This window comes from Ictalurus furcatus, chromosome 12 (assembly GCF_023375685.1).
Source record: "Ictalurus furcatus strain D&B chromosome 12, Billie_1.0, whole genome shotgun sequence".
In the NCBI taxonomy this organism is placed as follows: domain Eukaryota; kingdom Metazoa; phylum Chordata; class Actinopteri; order Siluriformes; family Ictaluridae; genus Ictalurus; species Ictalurus furcatus.
Window position 1 is genome coordinate 25,777,724 of NC_071266.1, and position 25,637 is coordinate 25,803,360.

The window sequence follows — 25,637 nt, forward strand, 5'->3', positions numbered from 1 at the left end:
TCTTGATGGATTCGTGTTGATTACTTGTGGATTATTGTGATTTTTTTTAATCAGCTGGTTACTACGCCGCACTGATGCAGTAATTCATGCAAAAGGATTAAAGCCCCGACCGAGTATCAGCGCATAAATGAACATACTTCTCACAAGGTCGACATTTCTGTATTATAAATTCTTTATTGTAATACTTTGAGATACTGGATTTTTGATTTCCATGAGCTGTAAGCTGTAATCACCAAGATTTTAAAAAATAAAGGTTCCAAATATTTCACTTTATGTGTAATGAATCTAGAATACATAAAAGATCCACTCTTTGAATTTAATTACGAAGTTTTGAATTAAATCCCAGAGATTGCATTTTTTTTACATAAAAATTATAATAATTTAATTATGAGAACAATTCTCTGTCATAGTTTCCATTTACACAAATAACCAAGCTGTGACTCATACGCCCAAATGATGCCGTTTCCCTGTCACTGGCTATACTACTGGATGTCACGTGACTGGGGGCGTGTTTCAGAGTTTCTCGAGCACAACAAATCCTCAGTCAGCAGTCAATCCTACTCAGGATTACGAAGCTAGGGTGTGACATTAATAAGAAGCGATTTGTTTTTGACGGATAAACAGCAGCCGAATGGATCCGCTGGATTTTCTAACGGATGAGGAGATGATCAGATTTCTTCACTGTAAGAAGACAGAGATCTCGTCTTATATAGAGGAACCGCACACCTTCCTCAACCAGCTCCGAGACCATGACCTGGTACCTGAGGATCTCTACCAGGTAAGGGATCATAATACTTTACACCATGCCTCCATTCGAGGAGGGAATTGATTTTGGGAATTGAGTGTCGATGTTACAGTTGATCAGAGTTTATTATTGGGTCTGATGGTATCAGGTGACAGCTGACAGGAAGTGAAACTGAAACATTGCATGTGCGTTTTCTGAGTAAATTGTAGTACTCAGTGTAAGAGCATTAGCACACATGACTGGGATTCCCTCACACTCACCTCCACTGAATATATGCTTTTTTACATTGTATATTTTACTTTATTTGTTTAACATTTCTGAAAGAAGCCTCAGTGTCAGTGCTTTGAGGTAAATCTGAGGGGACAGCGGCCAGGACTTTTTCTTAGTGCCACCAGGAAACGTGTGAACAAAAGAAACATTTTCCTAAAGGAAGTATTTCTATGTTGATCAGTACAGTGGAGGTGTTGATCAGTAAAGTGGAGGTGTTGATCAGTAAAGTGGAGGTAGTAGGCCTGTTAGTTGTGTGTGTGTGTGTGTGTGTGTGTGTGTGTGTGTGTGTGTGGTTTTTTTTTATTTTGTTTTGTTTTTGTTTTGTTTTTTTAATGTAGAACTATAATCCTGCACATCAACAATTGCGTGTTGTGGAATGAAAATCTTTGGGATTCATAAAATTAAATTCAGCTTCTGGTAGCACTTTATTTTTAGTGTTGAAAGCATTTGCACAGGTATTTGGTTACACATGCTCAAAGCTGTGCCTATATACACATACTGTACATAAGTAAACGTTTGTTTTAATAAATCCCACATTGTGCTTTTACCTTCTGTTCACATCACTTACACACATGCACACCACTGATAAATGGGGGTTCTGTGTGTGTTCTCTCGCTCTCTCGCTCTCTCTCGCAGAAGGTAAAAAAGATGAAAAATAAGGAGAGAAAGCAGGAAGGTGTGTATGAGATTTTGGACTGGGTGGAGAATAAACGAGAACAGCATGTGGGACTGTTTTGGAGGTGTATGTTTCGGGATCACCTCCTGCAGATATATCCCATTTTCCGCTTGCTCCGAAACAGCCTTCTTCATGGTCAGTCATTCCATTTCTTCACCTTTCAGTGCAAATTTATTTTTGTTATATTTTCAGAGTTGTATTTCCAATTTTTTTAATCAACAAATGTTGGATGATTGGATATGAATCATTATCTGAGTTGTAGTTACGTGAGTGCTTTTTTTTCTTCATTCTGAATACAATCTTAAATGACAGAGTCTCTTATTTTAGGTTCCTATAGGATTTCTGAAAATCTTCCCAAGGCAGATGTCCCAAGCAGTAACACGGAAGCTGAGAGAAAGGAAAAGAAGCAAGGGCAAAAGAAGGGTGCAACAAAGAGAAAGAAAAGTGGTGAAGAGACAGATGAGGAGGAACGAGGCCCTTCCTCTGTGTCCAGCAAAAAGAAACCAGCCATGAAGCCCCCACTCTGTAAGTCAGTACAGATGTGCTGTTTAATGTATGGTTTAGAATTTCTTCAATCTAAGTATAAGGACAATAAATGTAGTGTCACCTGATGATAATTTTAGAAAAATAATGGTTAGATGTTAAATATAGACACTGAGTTAAGATGTGTTTTGGGGTATAAGAATTTATAGGTTAAAATCTTTTTTCATTATTTTTTAAGTTCATATTTATTTTAACTGAAAAGCATAAATCAAATTGCTACCATTTACAGTGGTGCTTGAAAGTTTGTGAACCCTATAAAATTGTCTATATATCTGAATAAATATGACACAAAACACCATCAGATTTTCACACAACTCCTAAAATTGACAAACAGATCCCAATTAAACAAATGGGACAAAACTATTATACTTGGTCATTTATTTATGGAGGAAAATGATCCAATATTACAACCCCAATTCCAAAAAATGTTGGGACGCTGTGTAAAATGTAAATATTAACAGAATGCAACGATTTGCAAATTTCATAAACCCATATGTTATTCACAATAGAACATAGAAAACATATAAAATGTTTAGACTTGGGAAATTTTATGAAACAAAGAAGGTAACGCGTCTCAAAAAAGTTGGGACAGGGTGGAAAAGTAAGTGTTACTAAAAGGAAACAGCTGGAGGAACATTTTGTAACTAATTAGGTTAATTGGCAACAAGTCAGTAAGATGATGGAGTATAAAAAGAATATCTTAGAGATGCAGAGTCTCTCAGAATAAAAGATGGGATGGGATCTGGATGGAAGCATATGTTGCTCTAAAATCTGTTTTTTACAGATGTGCAAGCTACCCATTCCATAAGCACTAATGCACCTCCATACCATCAGAGATGTAGGCTTTTGAACTGAGCACTGATAAAAAGTTTGATGGTCCCTCTCCTCTTTAGTCCTCTTTAGTTTAGAGGGCACAGTGTCAGTGGTTTCCAAAAAGAATTTCTAATTTCGATTTGTCTGACCACAGAACAGTTTTCCACTTTTGCCTCAGTACATTTTAAATGAGCTTTGGCCAAGAGAAGACAGCAGCGTTTCTGGATCATGTTCACATATGGCTTCTTCTTTGCATGATAGAGCTTTAATCAGAGTTTGTGGATGGCACGGCGAACTGTGTTCACAGACAATGAGTTCTGGAGGTGTTTCTGAGTCCATGCAGTGATTTCCATTACAGAATCATGTTTTTAATGCAGTGCCACGTCAGGGCCCGAGATCAGATCACGGGCATGCTATATAGATTTTCACCATTGTCCCTTACACACAAAGATTTCTCCAGATTCTCTGAATTTTTTGATGATATTATGTGCTGTAGCTGATGAGATATCCTAATCTTCTCAATTTTACGTTAAATAACATTATTCTGAAATTATTCCACAATTAGTAGTCACAGTTTTTGGCACATTGGTGAACCTCTGTCCATTTTTACTTCTGAGAGACTCTGCCTCTCTAAGATAATCTTTTTATACCCAATCATGTTACTGACCTGTTCCCAATTAACCTCCAGCTGTTTCTTTTTAGTAACACTTACTTTTCCAACCTTTTCTTGCCCCGTCCCAACTTTTTTTAGACGTGTTACATTATTACCTTGTTTATTTTTCTTAAAATGGTACATTTACTCAGTTTAAACATTTGATATGTTCTATGTTCTATTGTGAATAACATATGGGTTTATGAGATTTGCAAATCATTGCATTCTGTTTTTATTTCCATTTTACACAGCGTCCCAACTTTTTGGGAATTGGGGTTGTACATATCAGCGAGTGTAACATTTAGTTGCCATTATTGCTGCACAAGGGGGTCACACCGAATACTAAAAGCAAAGGTTCAAATACTTTTGCCTCTCACAGATATGTAATATTCGATCATTTTGCAATAAATACATGAACAAGTTTAATATTTTTGTCTCATTTGTTTATTTGCATTCTCTTTATCTACTTTTAGGACCTGTGTGAAATTCTGATGGTGTTTTAGGACATATTTATGCAGGAATGTAGAAAATTCTAAAAGGTTCACAAACTTTCAAGCACCACTGTAGCTATTGGGACAAACACATGAAAAATGAGTAGTTCTTTAATATACAGCATCACTATCATGTGTTTATGTAGACCTACCTACCTAAAAAAAAAAGTGCAATCAAGACCATTTTAACAATAAAATATTTTTTAAAAAATTGGGTTTGGACGAACTGGAAGCAATGTTAAAACATTTTTTCTGGTGTTTAACACATATCACAGAACTGGTGAAGTTGGATGCAGGTTTTATTTAGAAACCAGGCAAACCATCCAAAACACAATTCCACAAACAGTGCAAGAGCCCAAGAGTGTTTGCATGTCCAGGTTATTCAAAAGGGGAAGGTGACTGGTAAATGGATTTGGTTGGTTGCTTGCTGTGCTGTGGTGGGGCATTCTGGGAAATGGTCTTTAAGGCAGAAGCCAGTAGTGACATGACATTCTTCCTTTTAGCCCAACTTTTAGAGAAAGGAGAACTTCCTGTTACCTGTGGAGATAAAGAAGGCACTTTGTATAAAGACAAGCTTGCTAGAGGTACATCTTTATCTCATATCATGTTATTATATATGGTGTAACACTTGATCTAACATTTCTTTAATGGTACATAAACAAGTAATAGATCACCAGCTGACACTGTGGAAATATCCTGAGTTTTTTGTTTCATTTATGTATTTATTGTCCCCATTGTTGTATGATAAACAGCAAAATTACAAAAATGCAAGATAAATGATAAACTGAGGAAATACTGCCATTAAGAAGAGTATAGATGTAAATACAGAAATTTTGTTTGATATCATGGTCATCATTAGTACTGTAAAATGTGGAATGAGGAAATCTGGACCATGCACTGTAATTTATTTTTATTTTTTTAATTTTACAGTAATTTAATGGCTACATGGGTTGTCAGTAAAGTATTGTAAAAAGTACCGTAAACAACTGCACAATCTTACACAGTGTAAAACAACACATCATCCAATACATTTGCTCATTTGGCTGATGCAGAATACGAATGAACTGAATATTAAGAGTTTTGCTCAAAGACCCAACCGTGGCCATCTGGCAGTGCTGGGATTTGAACACACAACCTTCTGACCTACAACGCAAAGCCTTAACAACTGTGCCACCACTACTAGCTCAACAAGCCTGCATTGATTCAATGCAATCTTTTGTTGGAGTTAATTCAGTGGTAGAAGCAGTTGAATCAATTCACAGTAAGCTAGTTAAGCTGGTTGTGATGGTTCAGTGTTTAAGGCTTTGAGTTACAAATCTGAAGGTTGTGTGTTCAAATCCTAGCACTGCCATGGTTGGGTCCTTGAGCAAGACCTTAACCTTCAGGTCAGTTTTATCCTGCAACAGACAAATGTACTGGAATATGATTTATTTTAATATCTAAGATATGACAGTACTTTACTATAAATGTTTTACAGATGTTTACTGTACATTTCACCGTACTTTACAGGCAAACCCAGGTTGTAAAATTTACAGCAATTCTTTACAGTGTAGATATGGAAGGTGGATAGCAAAAAAGATGTGATCTTACCACATTTCAGCCACACCAAAGACTGGGAACAACGAGGTCCAAAGCATTTAGCCTTAGTAGATACTTGATGTACAGTAGGTACCTTGGATAAATCTAGCGCTGTAAGCTTAATAGTGTGCGCGCTTCGTTTGTTAGGGATTACTGCCCTCTTGTGTCGATTAGGAACATAAATAGATTGGGGCTTAACAGTGGCATGAACAGTTTTAAGAGGTATGTGATGAACCACATCTTCTCTGGTAACCACATACATGCCATCAGTCAAGCGAGCAAAAGAACATACGCCATACCAACCATGAGGTAAGGATGCATATGCCCTAAACCCACAAATCCAATAATGATCTTCCACAGTGTTGGCATCGAAAACAGGAAACCCCATCGAGCAGCTAGGATCACCCTCACAAGTCCAATCAGCCATGTCCCAGCCACCAGTGAAATTAACCTTAGCGCAGGGCACACACAACCTTGGGCCAGTGACCGGATGATTACAATGATGCTCGGAAATAGAACCCATGTAAACATGAGTTTTTAACCCCTGTTTCGGTGTTGAAACAAAGGGAGCTGTAATGTCAAGATATTGTCTAGTAAAACACACCGGGAAGACCATGTCCTTAGTAATACGAACAGATTGATGGAAGTCCAACTGGACCCTGGTTATTTTAAAATTGCCCTCTTCCTGGCATGAATAAAGAGGGTCAAGACAAGTAGATGTTGGTGTTACTGGTGTTACATAGAGCGATGTCATATGGAAAATCTTAACAATAGGGGGTGACCCCGTGAGTGCCAGGTGGATCTACTCCAAGCAATGATTTGTTATAACTTGCGGTTACATTAAAAGGAATATCAATAAAAAACACTCGGTGATGCTCTGGATCAATAATGTCATATCGATGGGTCCTGAGACCTGCAGCTACAGAATACCATGTATGTTGATATGTCTCCCAAACAAGGAAGAAGGTGAAAGGTGTGGTCGTGCTATGTGGCATAAGGGTGCAGATAAAACACGGTTGTGTCAATTTCATTTGTTTTACAGTAAGAAGCGAGTATTTGTAGTACACATTCTGGTTAAAATGTTCAATATGCAGATCGTCAGGAGCATCAGAGTTATCAGCATTAAGTGTGATAGGTACAGAACTTGAAAAGAGATCACTATTAGGGTAAATCCATCCTTGTTCACTAACAAAATCATTACCGTCTGCCAATACTCTGTACATAAACATAGAACCTAGGAACATATTAACAAAAGAAAATAACACCAACATTGTGTCCAGTCCGTGTATATTTTGGACCCAGGGACACAAGTGAAGAGAATATGTGTATGTGAGAGGTGTATCAGCAGCTGGAACAGTAGAGTCGTCTTCAGATCAGCAGGTCAGACGAGAGTTCTAGTGGACTCGTTCACCAGCAAGGTATCACTATAGTCAGGTTGGAGTTACTGGACTGGTTCCACGGAACAGCCTATAATAGAACAGAATCATGCAATTATTTGTTCACAGATTTTAACCAACTGGCATGCTGCCAGATGGGGCCTTCTGATGTCAGCGGTTCTTGTTACTGCCACAACCTCATAAGGACCGGTGTACTTGGGTTCACCCAACTGCTTGCTCCATTTGGGCACCTGCTCACCTGGAATAAAAGAATGGGTTGGATTCTGGGAAGGAAGAGGCAGTTTAGCTCTTACACATTCATGTTTTTCTTGCAAGACATCAAGTAATTTAGACACATAATCATCCAGATGAATGTCAACTCCGCTACCTGCGGAAGTAGAAAAGTTAGTAGACATTTTCCAGGCAGTAGGAAAAGATCGGCCAAATAGAACCTCAAAGGGTGATAAACCTGTAGTTTTAGATGGCGTCATTCTGATCTCAGTCAGAACCGCAGGTAAAACGTCAGGCCAGGCAGTGCTCCCCCTCTGTTGCATAGCTTTGCTCAAACTATCTTTTAAAGTGCGGTTCATCCTCTCAACCACCCCAGATGACTGTGGGTGGTAGGGAATGTGAAATTTCCAGTCTATAGCCAAATAGTCACTTAGACGTTGTGTCAATTATGAAGTAAAAGCAGTACCTTTGTCTGAATCAATTTGCAAAGGCACACCGAAACGTGGGATGATTTCTTTTGTTAAGACGCATACAACCGTTTTTGCGTTCTCAGTAGCACATCGACCCATTTAGAGAAACGATCAACGATAACTAATAGCATTTTATGCGGACCTACTTGAGGCATATGTGTGAAGTCAATTTTCAGACTTTCAAAGGGCACCTGTGGGGGCGGAAGAGCATCATGATGCAGGGGCGAACCTTGTACATTGTTTTGCAGACACATTAAACAGCGAGAGAGTAGTTTAATCTGATGTCTCAAATCTTTAATACAAAATTTAGATGTCATGTCAGACATTACACCAGTGAAACCTCGATGCAAAACACCATGAAACTCACAGATTAAAAAATGGGGCGATGGCTGTTGAAACGCATAGGTGACCTAATTGATCAAACCAGATGCCATCAGAGTCTGGGACTGCTCCTTGAGCCTGCCAGAACTCAGCATCTTCTGGGGATGCATGTGATTGCATCAATGAAAAATCTACCCCGGGTAGAAGAGCACTAGTGTAAAAATGTATAGCAGACACTAAGAAAGGGCAAGGGCTTTGTGACTGAGCAGCCAATTTCGCATGTCGGTCAGCTAAAGCATTCCCCTTAATTTGTACAGTATTACCTACAAGATGTGCCTTGGTTTTGACAAAGGAAGTGAACAGGCACCAATAAGATTCTCCACTAATGTGGAATGTGAAATGTGTTTCCCATCTGCAGACCTGAAACCACGTTGTTGCCAAATCCGTCCGAAATCATGTGCTACGCCATAAAAGCATAACGAGAATCAGTGAAAATCGTCACTCTGTCCTTTATGTAAAATGCAGGCATGGGTGTGAGTGAATAGCTCTGCGGCCTGTGCTGAATTAAAGGGCAAAGAGTGCGCTTCAAGTACCACGTCCGGTAATGAGCAGACAGAATAACCACACAGGAAGACACTATCAGCTGGTTTAGAGCAAGGGCCATCTACAAAAATATATTCATTGTCCATAAGAGGAGAATCAGCCAAATCACCTCTTATGCTACATGAAGTTATGATTTCTTTTAAACAATCCTAATCATCTTTTACAGGCTCAGTGTCATCCTGTGAATTTAGAAGCCTATAAAGGGCATGAGCGATTGTATCCTGTGCTGTCGAACACTTTACGGTTAAATTTGCAGTAGAGCAAAGAATTGTTTCATAACCACTTCTACGTTGAGCAGTCATGTGTTGTGTTTCAGTGTTTGAGAGAACTTGTTTTACCTGATGTGTGGTGTGTCTCTCAAAGGATGAGACAATACCAATCGTTCTGCATCCGTGACGAGAAGAGCGCTGGCACCCACTGCATGCAGACATGCGGGGAGTCCAGCAGCCACGGTGTCCAATGTTTTAGAGAGATAGGCACAGGGGCGGAAACTACCCCCATGTTCTTGTGCCAAAACACCAGAAGCCACACCTGAGTGTTCATAGTTGAAGAGATGAAACAGTTTATTATAGTTGGGCAGCCCCAATGCGGGTGCTGAACAGAGAGCCATCTTGAGATGTTCAAAGGCTGCCATAGTCTCGGGTGTGTGTGTGACAGGTGACAACAGAGGGTCAGAATGTTCCACCAGGGCCCTCAGTTGCTTGTCATAATAAGAGCAGTCAGGAATCCACTGTCTGCAATAGTTAATGAGACCTAAAAAGGCCAAGACAGCCTGTTTGGTTGCAGGTAGCTGAGATGTTTTGACCATTGTTATACAATCATCAGAGAGCCGTCGTTGTCCTTTGGGAAGAAGGAAGCCTAGATACTTGACTTCAGTTTTACAGAGCTGTAGTTTGGTTCTGGACACCTTGAAACCCTTCACAGCCAAGTGCTGTAAGAGACGACAGGTTGCAGTCCAGCAGCCCTCTTCTGTTTCCGACATGATGAGTAGATCGTCCGCATACTGCAGGACACGGGAATCATCAGCTACCTGTAGGTCTTGTAATGAGTCTCTGACCACTAGTGAGAACACAGCTGGTGAGTCAGTGTAGCCTTGTGGAAGACGAGTCCATGTCATTGGCGTCCCCGGTGCGTGAAAGCAAACAGCGGCTGCGTCTCAGCCACGTGGACACTGAAAAATGCAGAGCACAAGTCTACCACGCTAAACCATGCATGGTGAGACGGAATTAGGGTTATGATAGTCGGTACATCAGGTACAATAGGTGAGATTGGAATTACAACCTCATTAATTCTTTGGAGATCTTGTGTGAATCTCCACGTGCCGTCAGGTTTTGGAACAGGATTAACAGGTGTATTGTAAGGACTTACACTGGGTTTTAATACGTCTTGTTGGAGTAATGAATTTACTTTGACGTCAATGCCACAGGTCTTGGATTCAGAGAGAGGATATTGTTTTACATAAACAGGATTAGAATGTTTCAACTTAGCCTGATATGGAATACAAAGCATGGATCCGACCTCATCTTTGTGTTCAGCCCAAAGGGAATTTGGCAGGCTGCTCAGCCTCGGATCTGGTGACTCAGAATAAGAAAACAGAGAGAGTGAAAAACATTGTACAGATGATTTTGGGTTGTTAATTGCGGTTTCAGAAAGCAGAGGAGTAGAAACTACTAATTTAGAGCCAGAGAAAGCAAGAGTGAGATGCAATTTACTCATAAAGTCTCTGCCTAAGAGACTGAAAGGACACTCTGGCATGTTAACAAATTGATGTTTGAAAAATTAATTCAGGATCCAAACATGGATGTACAAACATCAGCGGTGTTACGTACTGCTCAGTCACTACCCCTTCAATACCCACAGAGCTCACGGAATTTGGGGTTAATGGCTCACTGTATGAATGACCAATTGAAGACATAGTAGCGCCAGTATCCAACAAAAAGGCATATACCGTACCTGAGACGTTTAGTTCAATCATGGGTAATTTCTTAATTTGTGGTGAATTGAAAGCTACGTTTAAATATGAACGGCACACTGGGTCACAAGAGCTCTGTGGGCAGCCCTATTGATTGTGATAATAATAGTCTGGTGCATGAGAAGGGCCCGCTACAGGAGGAGGAGGAGGTGGAAAGCCTCCTTGCTGGAGTTTGTGGTCCCTGCAGGAACGGGAGGAGGGGCCAGCTGTTGAGCCGATGGGTGATAAAAACCAGATTGATAAGATTGTGGCTGGGCGTGAAACTGCATAGGTCCACTCTGCACAAAACGACCACGACCTCTTCCTCTATTTCTGCCACAGCCACGTCCCTGTTGCTTATCGCTCTGTTTAGATCTACAATCCCGTGCCCAATGGCCGGGTTTTCTGCAATAGTGATAGGTCCCTTTGCCCCCGCCAGCTCCTTCAGCATTAGCTGAAGTATCAGAGACTGTGGACACATTATCAGAATCCTTAGCAGGGTAATGCATTAGGGCAGCAATATTTTTTAGACATGCATTAGACGAACCTTAGCAGCGAATTCAGTAATAGGGATTCGAGCTCTATCAGTACAATGCATCTTAAGCGCCTGTTGCACGTGAGGTGGGCAGCAGGATAAGAACGTGCATGACATTAAAGCGCTAACCCATTTCACGGGTTCCTTTTTTGGATTATGCACGTTAATAGCCTGTGCACAGAATGTGAGGTCTGATAATGAGGCTGGAGAAGCATGAAAACCTTCTTTACCTTTTCGTTAGTTGGCTTTAACAGCTCAGAGGGCGGTAGGGGAAGAGCGGACATTGAGAAAGGATCCGAAGGGGGGTCAGGTGTGATGCCTCCGTCATACTCACTATCAGTAGACAAGACGGAGTCACAGTCTGTGTTCTCGCGAGAGCACATAGTGGCGACAGCAGGAACAGCAGCTTGGAGGAGGATAATTTAATTTTAACATTATAATGTTTGTTGTAATAGGGAAGAAGACGCAACCATTCCATGTAACATTTCGACATATATTCATAATTCCAGTCTGGATCCCCTTCGCCGTCATAAATCATCCATTTAATCTGAGCTAGAAGGCGAGGTTCAAAAGAGCCGCGAAGAGATATAATTTGTAACTGGGGAGAACACGCCATTGACCATCCATTCAAACAATCAAGATATGGAATAGTATATAAACCCCCAAAAACGGCTTCTACCCAATCACGAGGAACCATTCCCGGTGACGGGGGAGCAGGGGTAGAGGAGGACCCTCCCATGCCTGGAAAAACACTTAACACTGAACTTACAAACAACAAATCTTACAAACAAACAAAATACACTTCCTGGCAAACCACAAAAGTGCAAACGGGAAAATAAAAATAAAATAATACTATTTACAGCAGGCATAACGTTACAGAGGAGCTCACAGAGTACAGATTATCCTAAACCTAGACAATCACTCCCATTTAAAAGGTTCGGAAATTCACCACACCAAGGAAGCAACAAACTAAATTATCACTTACCCTGATCCGGAGAAATCCCACTTCTGACACCAGTTTTGTAGGGATAAAGCAAATAATAGCTTCTACTCTCCCTCTTCCCTCCATCCACCTTTCAGCCTTTAAGAATTAAGAGTAGAGTGTTTCTCTTCTCTATGCTACCGCGCCGATGTGGTTTGCCTCAGAGCGTATACGGGCCCGGAGAAAGTCTGATTGAACACACTGACACAAAGAGTAGGTCAGAGAGACTTCCCCATTTATTTGTGGATTAACAGAGGTTTATATAGGCAAAAATAGCCGTGCATAGTATAGAAAGAATATGGCAGTTGAACTGTCTGGTCATGTACGTGGAAAACATCTTGGGCAATACAAGAAAGTATAGCAGTTGTTGACCATATATGGTCTGATGGTATGGTTTCCCTAACACAGAAAAGAGGAAGTTCCTATGGTGACATTTTAACTGGCACATGCACAACAGACAGGTCTAGAAGAGTTCATGAGACAGAGATTAAACTTTTAACCTAAACATACTTATACATATCTGAGGGAATAAAGAATAGAGAGTTTTCCAACAATAGTGAAATATTTCAGGCCTTTTTTTTAATCTCGATGATTACGGTTTACAGCTCATGGAAATAAAAAAGCCAGTATCTCAAAATATTAAAATAAAGAATTTATCATTTAGATTTTTTATTTCCATGACATGTAAGTCGTAATCATCAATATTAAAACAAAAAAAAGGCTTGAAATATTTTACTTTATGTGTAATGAATCTAGAAAGTTCCACTTTTTGAATTCAGTTACAGAAAAAAATTAATTTTTCCACATTATTCAAATTTTTTTAGATGCCCCTGTGTTAACTTGCTGAAAGAAAACTTTACTAAGGAAGTCCTGAACCATGAGAATCCACTGTAATTTACATAATTATTAATGAGCTCATGAAGGGCTAAAAACTAAGGCTGTTATGTTTTTAACTAATTATCAATCAATGTGTAGACATATACGAACAAAGCCATGTAGTCGTACTTTTCATTCTCATACAGAAATAAAGTTGAGTGGTGTCAGAAGGAATATGTCAGTATAGTTTATTTTTAAATTGGAATTTTAATAGAGTTTTGTACCTACAGGAGAGATGTGTATTTTGTCCGAAGGCGTTTGGTTCACCCCATGTGACTTTGAGAGATTTTCAGGAAGGGGAAATAGCAAGAACTGGAAACTCACCATCCGCTGCCAGAACATTACTCTATATAAACTTATACAGGTAAATCTACTCTTTGACAGTCACTACAAGTATTAAGATGCCAACTAGGATGAAACATTGTACCCCAAAAGGGTGGACACACACTGCACTGACATACATAAACTTTTTGTAATATTAAAAATTCCTTCTTTTTTTTTTTGAAGGAGGGTCATTTGCAGTGTCCACGCACTTACAGAGACTATGGTCGGAAGGTGCTGTGCCTATTTGGTCTTTTTCCAGTTGTATCATGCTTTAAATATTTTGTTATGTTTTTATTCTGTAATATCTTTTTTTCCTCTTATTGCAGGGAGTGAGAGTTTCTTCAAGCTGTGTGGAAAGCTCCAGCTCAAGCTCCAGCTCTCGTCAGTATACACAGGCCTTTATTTGCATTTTTTATTTTTAAATGAATTGAGCCATATCTCCCTGCAGTTCTCGCCTGGTTTCACAGTGAAGCTAAGCAGCGTTGTGCATGGCCAATACCTGGATGGGAGACTTCCTGGGGGAAAATTAAGTTCCCTTTCAAAGGGAACTTTGACATTGCATTTAGCATAACAGTATGGGAACGCCTTGCGCGCGTGACTGGTATCTGAAGCTTGTGCAAAATCATGCCTCTACTTATAGGCCTGCCATGATCAGGTGACGTGGCAATTAAGCGCATCGCATGATATATATATATGGCACCTGTTAACCACACCGCCAGCCTTATTATCTTCAGTGAGACTGCATGTCTGTTTGTGTGACAAAAACGCTTCATTTCTACTTCATATTTTCTCAAAATCTCTAAACTTTTCTATCCTTTTTTAAGAGGAAAAGAGAGGTAAGTAATGAGCGAGAAAGAGTTCAAGAAGTGTATTACGGCTGCTCCCGTTTCATCACGGGGAAAAGTGCACACTTTCTGGGTGAAGTGTTAGCGGTGTAGTATGCGATGGCAGCCTCAAGAGGCTGCGCATGGTAACGCCTACATTAAGCAGCTCGGCTCGTGACTCGCTCTCTTCTCGAAAAAAAAAACGGAAGCCGAAGTGAGTCGGGTTTCAGAGCCTTGCGGATCTGGGCCGGCCCCTGCCGAGGCAGCTAGCCATCTCAGGTTCGGGGGATCTCTTAGATCCGGAAGAGGAGCCAGAGACGAGCGTGGCTCTATCTCTTGCTCTGTCTTCCGGGTTCGGCTCTCCGCTGGATTTTGGAGCTCGCGTCGTGACTCCTCCTTCCGCTATGGAAATCCAAAAGGTAATAATTCATCTCTGACTCCAAGGAGTTATAAGGATGTGTTAAAAACTGAGAGCAGCATATAAAGAGCTGCTTTAAGTGATTACCCAGTGAAAGTAAATCCCTCACACTGCAGAAACTCCCCTGTCTTCCAGAAGTTTATGACAAAATCTCAGGCTCCTGGGGGGAAACCACGCATAAGCCATATTCATAACCCCACGATTTTGGATTATTCGGCCATTGTGGGAATGAACGGCATGGCTATTTAGCTATGCTCAAGGAGGCGCTTGTGAGCTACCTCTCTCCACCGACGGCTGGTAATTACGGGGGCCGGCTTGCATTCAAGCCATGTAAGGCCACCGTGGCATTGGTGGGCAAGCCTATGCAGTAGTAGTCTTGCTTGTGGGTCACTGCAGAGAATGACAGGGTTGCAGGCCTACCAAGCAGACCTGCTGAGTGAGCTCGACATATGGCGGCATTCAAAAAAAAGCCAGTTCCTTCCCTGTTGTCTCGAGCTCACCTGGGCGTCCACGAGTGGAGCCTGGGCCAGCACTAGTGTGAGGGAGACCCAGAAGGCGAGTATGGCAGCCCGCCAACCCCCGCAGACAGCCAGGGGAACCGGGTGGCCACAGTCGCCGTCTGTTACTAGGCCTGATCTGAGAATGGTCATAAAGGCCAAGCAGGCAAAGAAGAGCGGTCCTGAGGGGCTGTGGAGGGATGTGTCTGGGGACATGACGTTGTTAGGGCAGGTAGCCCCCAGTGCTACTGTAGGGCCTCCCGTAGCCAAGGTGGTCCCCAAGTTTTCAGTGTTCTCTGGTCAGGGAGCTGTCACAGGGCAACAAAAATCTGATGCTTCCCTCCAATAGAATGTGGAATAGTTAACATCACTAAAAGACCATCCGGCAGCGTGCAAACTACTGCCAAATGTGTCTGCATGGGTTCTGTCTACCGTAGAAAGGGTTACTGTGTCCAGTTATAGCTCGACCCCCCCGTTCACAGGAGTGCTCACCACAGCAGTCAGCACAGACCAGAGCCCGACGTTAGCGCAGGAAGTAAGCCCCCTTTTGGACAATGGGGCCACAGAACACGTACCCCGTTCCCGAAGGGAGGGAGGTTTACAGCCATTATTTCCTGTTCCGCAAAAAAGTGGGAGTATGCGGCCAATTTTAGAACTGCGTCATCTGAACCGTACTCTTCGGACATACAGGTTCAGAGGCTGACGCTCAAACTTATCGTGCTACAGATTCAGTGCGAGTACTGGTTTGTGGCAATAGATCTAAAAAGTGCATATTTCCACATAGGAATATCGCTAGCTTTATCCCCTCGCACCTTCACAAAGTGCATGGATGTCACTCTGGCTCCATTGGGACTCCAGGGCATCTGTGTACCAAACTACTTGGATGACTGGTTAATTCTAGCACGATCCAGGGAGCTGGTGGTTCAACATCGAGATGTTGTTCTCGCCCACATGAAGAGCTTGGGGCTCAGGTTGAATCTCAGAAAAGTATGCTTTCCCCGGTACAGTGGACAACTTTTCTAGGGGTTATAGGATTCTACTACGATGAGGGCGTTTCTATCCCCAACATGTGTAGTGTCAATCCTATCAACACTGAGCAAGATAAAGCTGGATCTTGGGAGACTTTGGGGTGGAGTCCACACATGTGGCCGAGGTCACATCTGTATGCTGCTCCCCCCATCGCTCTGCTCCCACAAGCTCTAGCGAGAGTTCGCCAAGACAGTCTGCTAGTAGCACCTTTTTGGCCAGCTCGAACATGGTTCTGAGAGATAATATCCCTGCGAGATGGCACTCCTTGGGAGATTCCCGTCCACAGGGATCCACTGTAGACCCAGTAAACTGCTCAATAGCTACAGTCCTGGAGCTCCTACAAGAACATTTCTCAGCGGGGTGGGCTCCTTCTACAATCAGGGTTACTTGGCCTCCATTTCGGCCAGCCATGCCCCTGTTGATGGAGCCTCTGTGGGGCAACATCCTCTAACTTCGAGGTTCATGCGTGGTGTCAGATGGCTGAGGCCCATCTGCAGGCCACGCATTACCTTCCTGGGACCTTCTGTGGTCCTGGAAGGTCTGTCGGGTGCCCCATTTGAGCCCTTAGGGTGGATCTACTGTCTCAAAAAGCTGGAGGGCTGATTTATCACCCTCGGCCAGAACTATGGAAACTGTGGGTCTGGCCCCTGAGGGGCACCAGCTCATAGATTCTGGTCGCACAACTGAGGTGGTAGAGACCATGTTAAACGCTAGAGCACGATCCACAAGGAAATTGTATGCGCTCAAGTGGCGGATTTTTGTCTTTTGGTGTGAGGAACGTCAGCTAGACCCACTGAACTGTGCAATAGCTACAGTCCTGGAGTCCTTACAAGAACGTTTCTCAGCAGGGTGGCTCCTTCTACAATCAGGGTTACGTGGCCGCCGTTTCGGCCAGCCATGCCCCTGTTGATGGAGCCTCTGTGGGGCAACATCCTCTAACTTCGAGGTTCATGCGTGGTGTCAGACGGCTGAGACCCATCTGCAGGCCATGCATACCTGCCTGGGACCTTGCTGTGGTCTTGGAAGGTCTGTCAGTGGCCCCATTCGAGCCCTTAGAGTCAGCCTCGGAGAAGCTTCTGACTCTAAAGTTAGCTCTTTTACTGGCCCTGACATCTGTCAAGTGAGTGGGAGGTCTACAAGCTCTCTCTGTTGCCCCTTCCAGCCTTGACTTTACCCCTGGATTAGCCAAGGCCTTCCTGTATCCTAGGCCGGATTATATTTCTAAAGTGCCTACATCGGCTACCTACCCTGTGGTGTTGCAGGCTTTCTGCCCTCCTCCGTTCCTCACACCGGAACAAGAGAGGATGCACCTGCTGTGTCCAGTAAGGGCTCTCTGTACTTACGTCCACCGCTCCGGCCAGTGGCGTAAGTCGGAGCAGCTACTGGTCTGCTTTGGCAGTGACAGGAAAAGTGATGCTGTGTCAAAGCAGCACATCTCTACTTGGATAGTGGAAGCAATCTCTAGGGCTTATGCCACCCCGGGCTTGAGTGTCTTGCAGTGACCCTCGGGCTTGGGTATTTTTGAACAGGCCGTACCCTCGGTATGATGGAGTGGGTATTCCCGTTCCCATACTGTTATGCTAAATGCAACGTCGAAGTTCCCTTTGAAAGGGAACGTCGGGGTTACGCATGTAACCCTGTTCCCTGAGAAGGGAACGAGACGTTCCATAGCACTGTCATACCAGGGCAGGCCTGTGAATTGCGTCTTCGCTTCAGATAATAGAGGCTGGCGGTGTGGTTCACAGGTGCCATATATATATCATGCAACGCGCTTAATTGCCACGTCACCTGATCATGGCAGGCCTATAATTAGAGGCACAATTTTACACAAGCTTCAGATACCGGTCACGCGTGCAAGGTGTTCCCATACTGTTATGCTAAATGCAACGTCGAAGTTCCCTTCTCAGGGAGCAGGGTTACATGCGTAACCCTGACGTTTGCTGTTGGAGGTGGTATTAGTGAGGCCAGCAGGGGGCGCTCACCCTGTTTTCTGTGTGGGGCTCAATCCCTAAGTATAGTGATAGGGACACTATACTGTAAAAACAGCAGCGTCTTTCGGATGAGACGTTCTGACTCTCTGTGGTCATTAAAAATCCCAGACACTTATCATAGAAGAGAAGGGGTATAACCCCGGTGTCCTGGCAAAATTTCTCCATTGGGCCTTCTCTATCATGGCCCCCTAATAATCCCCATCCCTGAATTGGCTACATCACTCTCCTCTCCACTAATAGCTGGTGTGTGGTGGGCGTTCTGGTGCACCATAGCTACTGTCGCATCAACCAGGTGGATGCTACACACTAGTTGTGGTTGAGAAGATTCCCCCTCCCCCCATACTATTAAAAGCGCTTTATAAATGTAACTGTAACTAACTAACTATTCTTTGCTTAAAAAAGTTCTTATGGTGACAATTCTTTTTTTATACTAAAAGTAAGAACTTTCTCCATGTACATTAATGATCATCCTTGATACATTTAACTTTTTGTAATAACTTTGTTGTTGCTTTTGTTGTTTACATTTCTTTTTGTGTTTTTGTGTTTGCATGTGTTGCTCCACTGCTGCCTGTGAAGAGTCAGCATCCAGTGTGGAGACAGATGAATCCAGTGAAGACCATGAGGAGTGGACAGAAAACGAGGACAGTGAACAAGAAGAAGAGGAAGAAGACAGCGATACAGTGGATTTGTCTGAATTTCAGGATTATGCTTTACCAGTCAGCTGTGGTTCTGTCAGTGGGCTTATATATAAAGACAGATTTACAGGTAGGTGGTAATCAGAGCTAAGTCTGCCGTGTCTCTGGGAAACAGTACATATTATAATAATGCACAGTACAACTGCAATACGTGAATTACAGCACACAGTATGACTACAGTATGTGCTCAGTATGACAGAACGTGCAATAAAGTGCACAATAAGAGTGCATATTATGACACTTATGATAGAATAGTGCATGGCTGGACAGTACAACAAAAATATGTAAATGAGCAGTGTGTTAGTGTGTTTCCGTACACGTGTGTGTGTGTGTGTGTGTGTGTGTGTGTGTGTGTGTGTGTGTGTGTGTGTGCTGCAGGGTCACGCAGTAAGAGCATCCGCACAGAGGAGCGTTGGTTCACTCCTGAGGAGTTCGTAAAGCAGGAGTTAACGCTGACAGACGGACACTGGAAGGAAGACATACTGTGTCATGGCAAAACCCTTAACTACCTGGTGGAGGTAATGTGAGAGATTGATGATATTTACATACGCAGCTTGAGCATATTAAAGCTCATACTGTTAATTGTATGTGTTGCTCCTACAAGTCACTGTTTGTTGTCTTCAACTAGAACTTTCATTTCCACTCTCTTGTTCTCTGTGTTAAAACGGGCAGAGTAACTAGACAGATTAGATACAGAGAAACTTTCTATCTCTTTTTGGAAGTATATTGTATCTTCTTGTGTATGTTTTCAGAAAAAAATCCTGTATATCCATTCACTGCAGTGTCCCTGTCATCTGTGCTGTCCTGAGAACCGGGTGAGTCTCAAACCCATGACACCATCCAATTACTAGTCTCTCTTCAAAAATGTGATGCAATTTTTGTCCATTGACTCTCTTGCTCTGAAAAGCTTATTGTGTCACAATATCTAAAGTCTTATATTTCTGTCGGTAACCAGTGGACCGAAGTGTGCATATACACTACTAAAGAATGAAGAGAAAATGTGATTGCATCCTTCAAACAGTTGAACATCTGTTACTGTTTAAGTTGGATTATACTGGTTTAATTAGATTAGATAGGTTTAGTTATTGGGGGTTTTTTTGGTTACTACTAATAATTGAATAGAGTTTAAAGAGCTGAAGGAAAAGATTCCAGAAGACATGCAGTTGTAATTACACCCAAAGTTGGTTCTACCAAGGATCCTGCAGAACAAAATCAGTCATGCGAGCACGAGATTTTACTTAAATGTGCATTTTTAAAGAACAGCATGTCATTTACCTTTGTGAAGTGTGCACATACACTAAAGGACAAACAGCATTCAGACTGCAACCTCCAAGATTCTAAACATAGATATTAGGCAGAGCTTCTGAGACTAAGATTAGAAAATAACGGGCCATGATTCCAAGCCTAATATTTCCATCATTATGGTGGGCATTATGTCACTTATACTATAGCTACTTAAGTGTTTCTTTATGATTTACTTATTCATTACTGAATTTCTATAAGTGTCATTGATTCAATATCAATTTACCTACCTTTGAGATCGAAACTGAGCCTCGTAGCACGCCAAAGGTGTAACTGTGAAGCATCTGTTACTGTTTGAATCGGATTAGACCGGTTTAACTAAATTATACTGATTTAGTTATTGGTTCTTATAATAACTGAATTGATTTAAAAAAAAAGCTTATGGATTCAGTACAGCTCCCAGAAGACTTGAGGGTCCTGCCCAGTTTTGTCCCAAGGAAAAAAATATTCACCCTACGTACACCAACCAACCAACAATTATCTGCTTTTTTGTTTACTCAAAAAAAAAAAAACCCTAGACATATTGTGTAAATCAACCAGTAAAAATCCTGATTGTCAATTTCCTTCATTTTCTGAACCAGCTGGATCAGGATAATGATGACGTGTGCTACATTTGTAACTCTGTGGGAAATCTGGTGTGCTGTGATGAGTGTCCACGAGCTTTTCACCATCACTGCCACTTACCAACTCTACAGGAGGACACACTTGGGTGAGAGAGAAAGGAACTAGAGAGAATGCAGACATAACTCAAGAATCTGAGCAAAAAAATTGTAATGCAACAGTAGAAGCAATTTGTTGGTTAAGTCCGAACTTACTTAGCAGTCCCAGCTTGGGGCTTTTCATTTATTTACTTGTTTGGTTTATAAAAAAAACAAAAACAAAACACTTGGCTTATAACCTGTGCTCCTGCATACTGTCTAGTAGCTAACTGTGCTTAATATTTGGAGTGTGTGAGGCTCACACAGAAGAGCTAATATCATTATATCTTAATATAGTAATAAAATGATATAACATTGCTACAGCAGTGCAAGAGTTACTCGGTTCAGGAGACTGAAAATATAGGCCTTGTAGAATTTTGGTTTTGATCTTGGTTGTGTGTGTGTGTCTGTATGTGTGTGTGTCTACAGGGATAATTGGATGTGTACTTGCTGTGTGTTAAAGAATAACCATAGATTGTGGCTTCACATGAGCAGGGAAGGTGCTTTGAGCAGTCCTGTTTCTGGAAACATGATGGTACACACACACACACACACACACACACACACACACACACACACACACACAGACACACAGATGGCACACAGAGTTGTGGTTCTGATCATTTGTGTTTTTTCCTTCACCAGCGCTGTGAGTATTTGCTGTTGCAGTTGTATAAGGCGGACAGACAGCGAGTATTTACTTCTGACCCCACAAAAAGAGTAAGCATTTCTTCTTAATGTGCCACATTCACATTTCAACCCACTTTCTATGATTTATTCATTATTCATTTTACCTTTCTTTTCGGGTTTGCTTGTGCTGAAAACAAGTATTTTCCAGGAATTTCTCCAGTTTATCGCTGTTGTTGTGGCAGCCAACGACAGCACAGCTCGAACCTGAACTCATTTTTATTCTTACTAACACTTACAAAGTTTCAGTTGAAGAAGTTCAGTCGCTTTAGCCAGTTTTAATAAGGGTATCTATAGAGGACGACAGTACAACGGAAGTTCCATCATGGCGGCGCTCACTGGTTTCTCAGGAAAAAGGTGGATATTGTTATAATGTGAAGACCCGCTGGCCAAAATCAATAAATTATTGCAGAGAAAGTGCGTCTCTCTCTGCATTTTCCCCGGTTACCGTAATGATAGTAGTATGTGTGCACTGCTGTTTGCGTGGCTGACAGAAAAATGGAGAGAGAGAAAACTGCATGGTCATCATTTTAATGATCGATCATTGATGTCTCTTCCAAGTAATCGAGTACTCGTACCCATCCCTACTTCATAGCATGCGGTAAAACTCAGTCAGAGGTACGGATTGGTTGATCACAGTACAGCGTGGATGTTGCATGCTGGGTATTGTAGTGAAGCTACAAAAATTGTGATTTCTGCTAAAAACGCTGACATTGAGTAGTGCAATAGAATAATACATACTGTGACACGTAATAACGTAGGACCCCAGTATCCGTGCCGGATCCGTCAGGTTCCAAGCCCCCCAGAAACTGCGGATAGTAGCGAACACTAAATGCTGTATATCTGTGATAGTTTAACTAATAAATTAGGCACAATAAGACTTACTAATGAGAATAATGATAAAATAGAGCAATTATAATAACAAAAGTTATGTGAATGTGGTCTGTCTCTTTCTCTCTCTAAAATATTCAATGTACTGTACTCTCCCTTCTTCTTCTTCTTCTTCTTCTTCTTCTTCTTCTTCTTCTTCTTATTGTTCATTGTTCTTTTGCGCTGGACAAAGGGATGTCCGAACGAGATTGCATCGTGTTACTCAGAACAGCGTGCGATTCAAATTATGTTTACTGGATTTCTGGAATCTTCTAGTAAAGTTTTCTGGACTGCAGTCAGTCGGGGTTAAGTGAAACTGTGGTAACTGAAACTGATATGGGGGTTTTACTGTATATTAAATTGTAGTTTTATTCTGGAATACTCCTTTAGTTTAATAATAACAATAATTGGAATTTTTTGTCATTAGATGCAGTTGTTATAGTCTACTTGTTTTTAGTTATTCAGGACTAAGACCTGTCAATCAATAGTTATAAGAGATCAATAATAAGTATATTAAAATAATGGTTGTTTATGATTTACAAAAAATAATACTAATAATAATAATAAGTACTGACCCCATGGTTACTCCCAGAGGTCTCCGGATCTCACTTTGAGAACCATTCATTATGAGAATGTGGAAAGCCTCTACATTAGCTCCTGGTTTGGTCTGAGCGTTTCATCCACATTACACCTGATTGTCCCTCACTATAAAAAACGGCATGACAGACCTGATAGTACTTTACAGAATCTCTGTTAAACCTTGTGCTTGTGCAGGTGGAGAGATACAGCAGTGTGATCTCCAAGCCCATGTGGCTAAACAGAGTGAAGACCAAACTGCAGAAAGACAAGTACAGGACAGTGAGACAGTTTGTGCAGGACATCAAGCTCATCTTCACTAACTGCCAAACTTTTAACAAGGTACGATGTAAATACAGATTAAAGATTAAATTACAGATATCTATTTATATTTGTGTGTGTTGACAAGAGCAAATTCATCTTACATTAACTTTTACACCTGGAATATTTCATGAAATTGCTGGCAAGTTAAAAAAATAAAAATAAATGAATGTGTGTGTGTGTGTGTGTGTGTGTGTGTGTGTGTGTGTGTGTGTGTGCAGGTTAATAAGTATGGCAGGATGGGAGCCAAAATGAAAAAGGAGTTTGAGAAGGAGTTTAACAGCATCTTTAAAATCCAGTAGCATTCCTGCATCATATTGGAAAGAGAGCTCTTTATTTTTTATATACTTTTAAAATTCCATGAATTATTTTTTTAAAATAATTTATTTCTCAATGTTTTATATTCCTTATTGTTGTATCTCAATTTTTATATATTTTCCATAAGGAATAATCAACTCCTGTCATGTACAGAGAAAGAACTCTGAACTACAGTTCCCAGCAGCCACTGCACACTACGTCACTGTCACATGACCACCAGCTTTCAGGTCCATAGAGGGCAAAAATGGCCATGTTCAAAAACTGTCATAAAAATATTATATTTTAATATTTTTTCCCACTTTCACTGATAGCAAGTTTTTGGGGTTTTTTTTAACCAGCATCAGTTCTAATCATAATTACCAAACATTCATTCATTTTCAGAATTTTAACCCTTTAAATGCTGGTTTGTTTACATAATGCCACAGATGTTTTTTTATGAAAAAAAGAAAAATTGTAATTATTTTCCAAATACTAAATGCTAAGCAGAATTTTTTTTCTTTGATTATTACATTCTTTGATATGTCAATGATTAACAACAACATACATTTGATGTATTCATATTTTTATGCAGTGTCCTACCACTCAGCTACATGAAGCACAAAAATGTCCACGTCAAAAAACTGTCAGAAACATTATATATATATATTTTTTCCACTTTCACTGACTTTGATTTTCCCCCCAGCATCAGTTCTGACCATAATTACCAAACATTCATTAATTTTCAGAATTTGAATCCTTTAAACACCTTTTTCTTTACACAATGCAAAAAATCTTCAACACTCAGTACCCGTTTTTGACTCGTATACATGGGGTGGGATTTGTCATTTCCAGTACAATATCATTTCTTTCTTTCAAACTATTCACACATAAAATTTTCAACTCTGAGATTCGTACAAACACACCCACACAATTATTGTTGCATCATTTATTCAGTTGGTCTACAGTGCTCTATAATAGGAAAAGCATGTACAGGTGCATCTCAAAAAATATATAATATCGTGGAAAAGTTAATGTTTCCCGTAATTTGTTCAGTGGAACTTTCATATTTTCTAGATTAATTACACAAAGTGAAAATTTGTATCTTGTATCTCAAAATATTACAATAAAGAATTTAAGTTGAATAATATACAGGGTGTGTACTGTTTCATTTTAGTGTCAGATATAATGGTCATAAATGATATGGAACCTATATATATACCTATACATATATATATATATATATATATATATATATATATATATATATATATATATATATATTATAACTATAGTAATATAGTATAAGTAGTAATATAAGTAGTATACACACACACACACACTTTTTAGTGTACTATATTAAACATAACGTTTTTAGCAATGCATTCAACAAGCTTTAAATACTTTCAGCATCATCTCAGTTTTAAGCGAGTATGAACACGATCAGGGGTTGAGCAAAGAGCAGGCTGGTATTAGAAAACATTTTTTAAATTCATTTTACCCTCCTATTATGTTGGGGGAGAAGTTACATCCATTATATTACGGGTCAAATGACTTCCACAGTTTAAATACACACAAAAACAGCAAAGTACAGTTTAAAACAGTAAACCTTTATTACGGCTTGTCCGAGACAAGAAATATTTGCCTAAAAGTTCAAGACCCTAAATGAGGAAAGTCAAAAAGAGAGGTTAACCAGTATTTCAGACATCTCAAATGTAGAAATGGGTCAAATTCACCCATAACATAATGGATGGTTATGTAAGCATTAGATTAAAGCGAGACACAAGACGTGATAACGTGACGCAATCAACTATAAAAACAGAATATCTAAAAAAAAAAAAAAAAAAAAAAAAGGTTAATTAGATAGAAAATTGACCCAGCTACCTTGAGAACCTCAAAGTTGTGGATATAACTGGAAACACAGGGTTTAAATCCATTCTCCTTCTTACTAAGAGGGAGTGACAGATGCCAACCTCATAATGTGATTAACATCGTTCA

General features: G+C 40.8%; 1 protein-coding gene across 1 annotated transcript; it reads left to right on the forward strand.

The window, feature by feature from the left end:
• The first annotated feature begins 445 nt into the window (after nt 1-445).
• LOC128615538 (nuclear body protein SP140-like) lies at nt 446-24,782 on the forward strand. The gene is made up of 15 exons (XM_053637716.1): nt 446-778; nt 1,652-1,826; nt 2,019-2,216; nt 4,694-4,774; nt 13,344-13,477; nt 13,621-13,668; nt 13,764-13,818; nt 18,773-18,961; nt 19,270-19,409; nt 19,644-19,706; nt 20,775-20,902; nt 21,321-21,426; nt 21,537-21,611; nt 23,223-23,366; nt 23,567-24,782. The coding sequence occupies exons 1-15, from the start codon at nt 632-634 to the stop codon at nt 23,645-23,647; spliced, it is 1,764 nt and encodes a 587-aa protein (XP_053493691.1). The 5' UTR covers nt 446-631; the 3' UTR covers nt 23,648-24,782.
• Nucleotides 24,783-25,637: the final 855 nt, after the last annotated feature.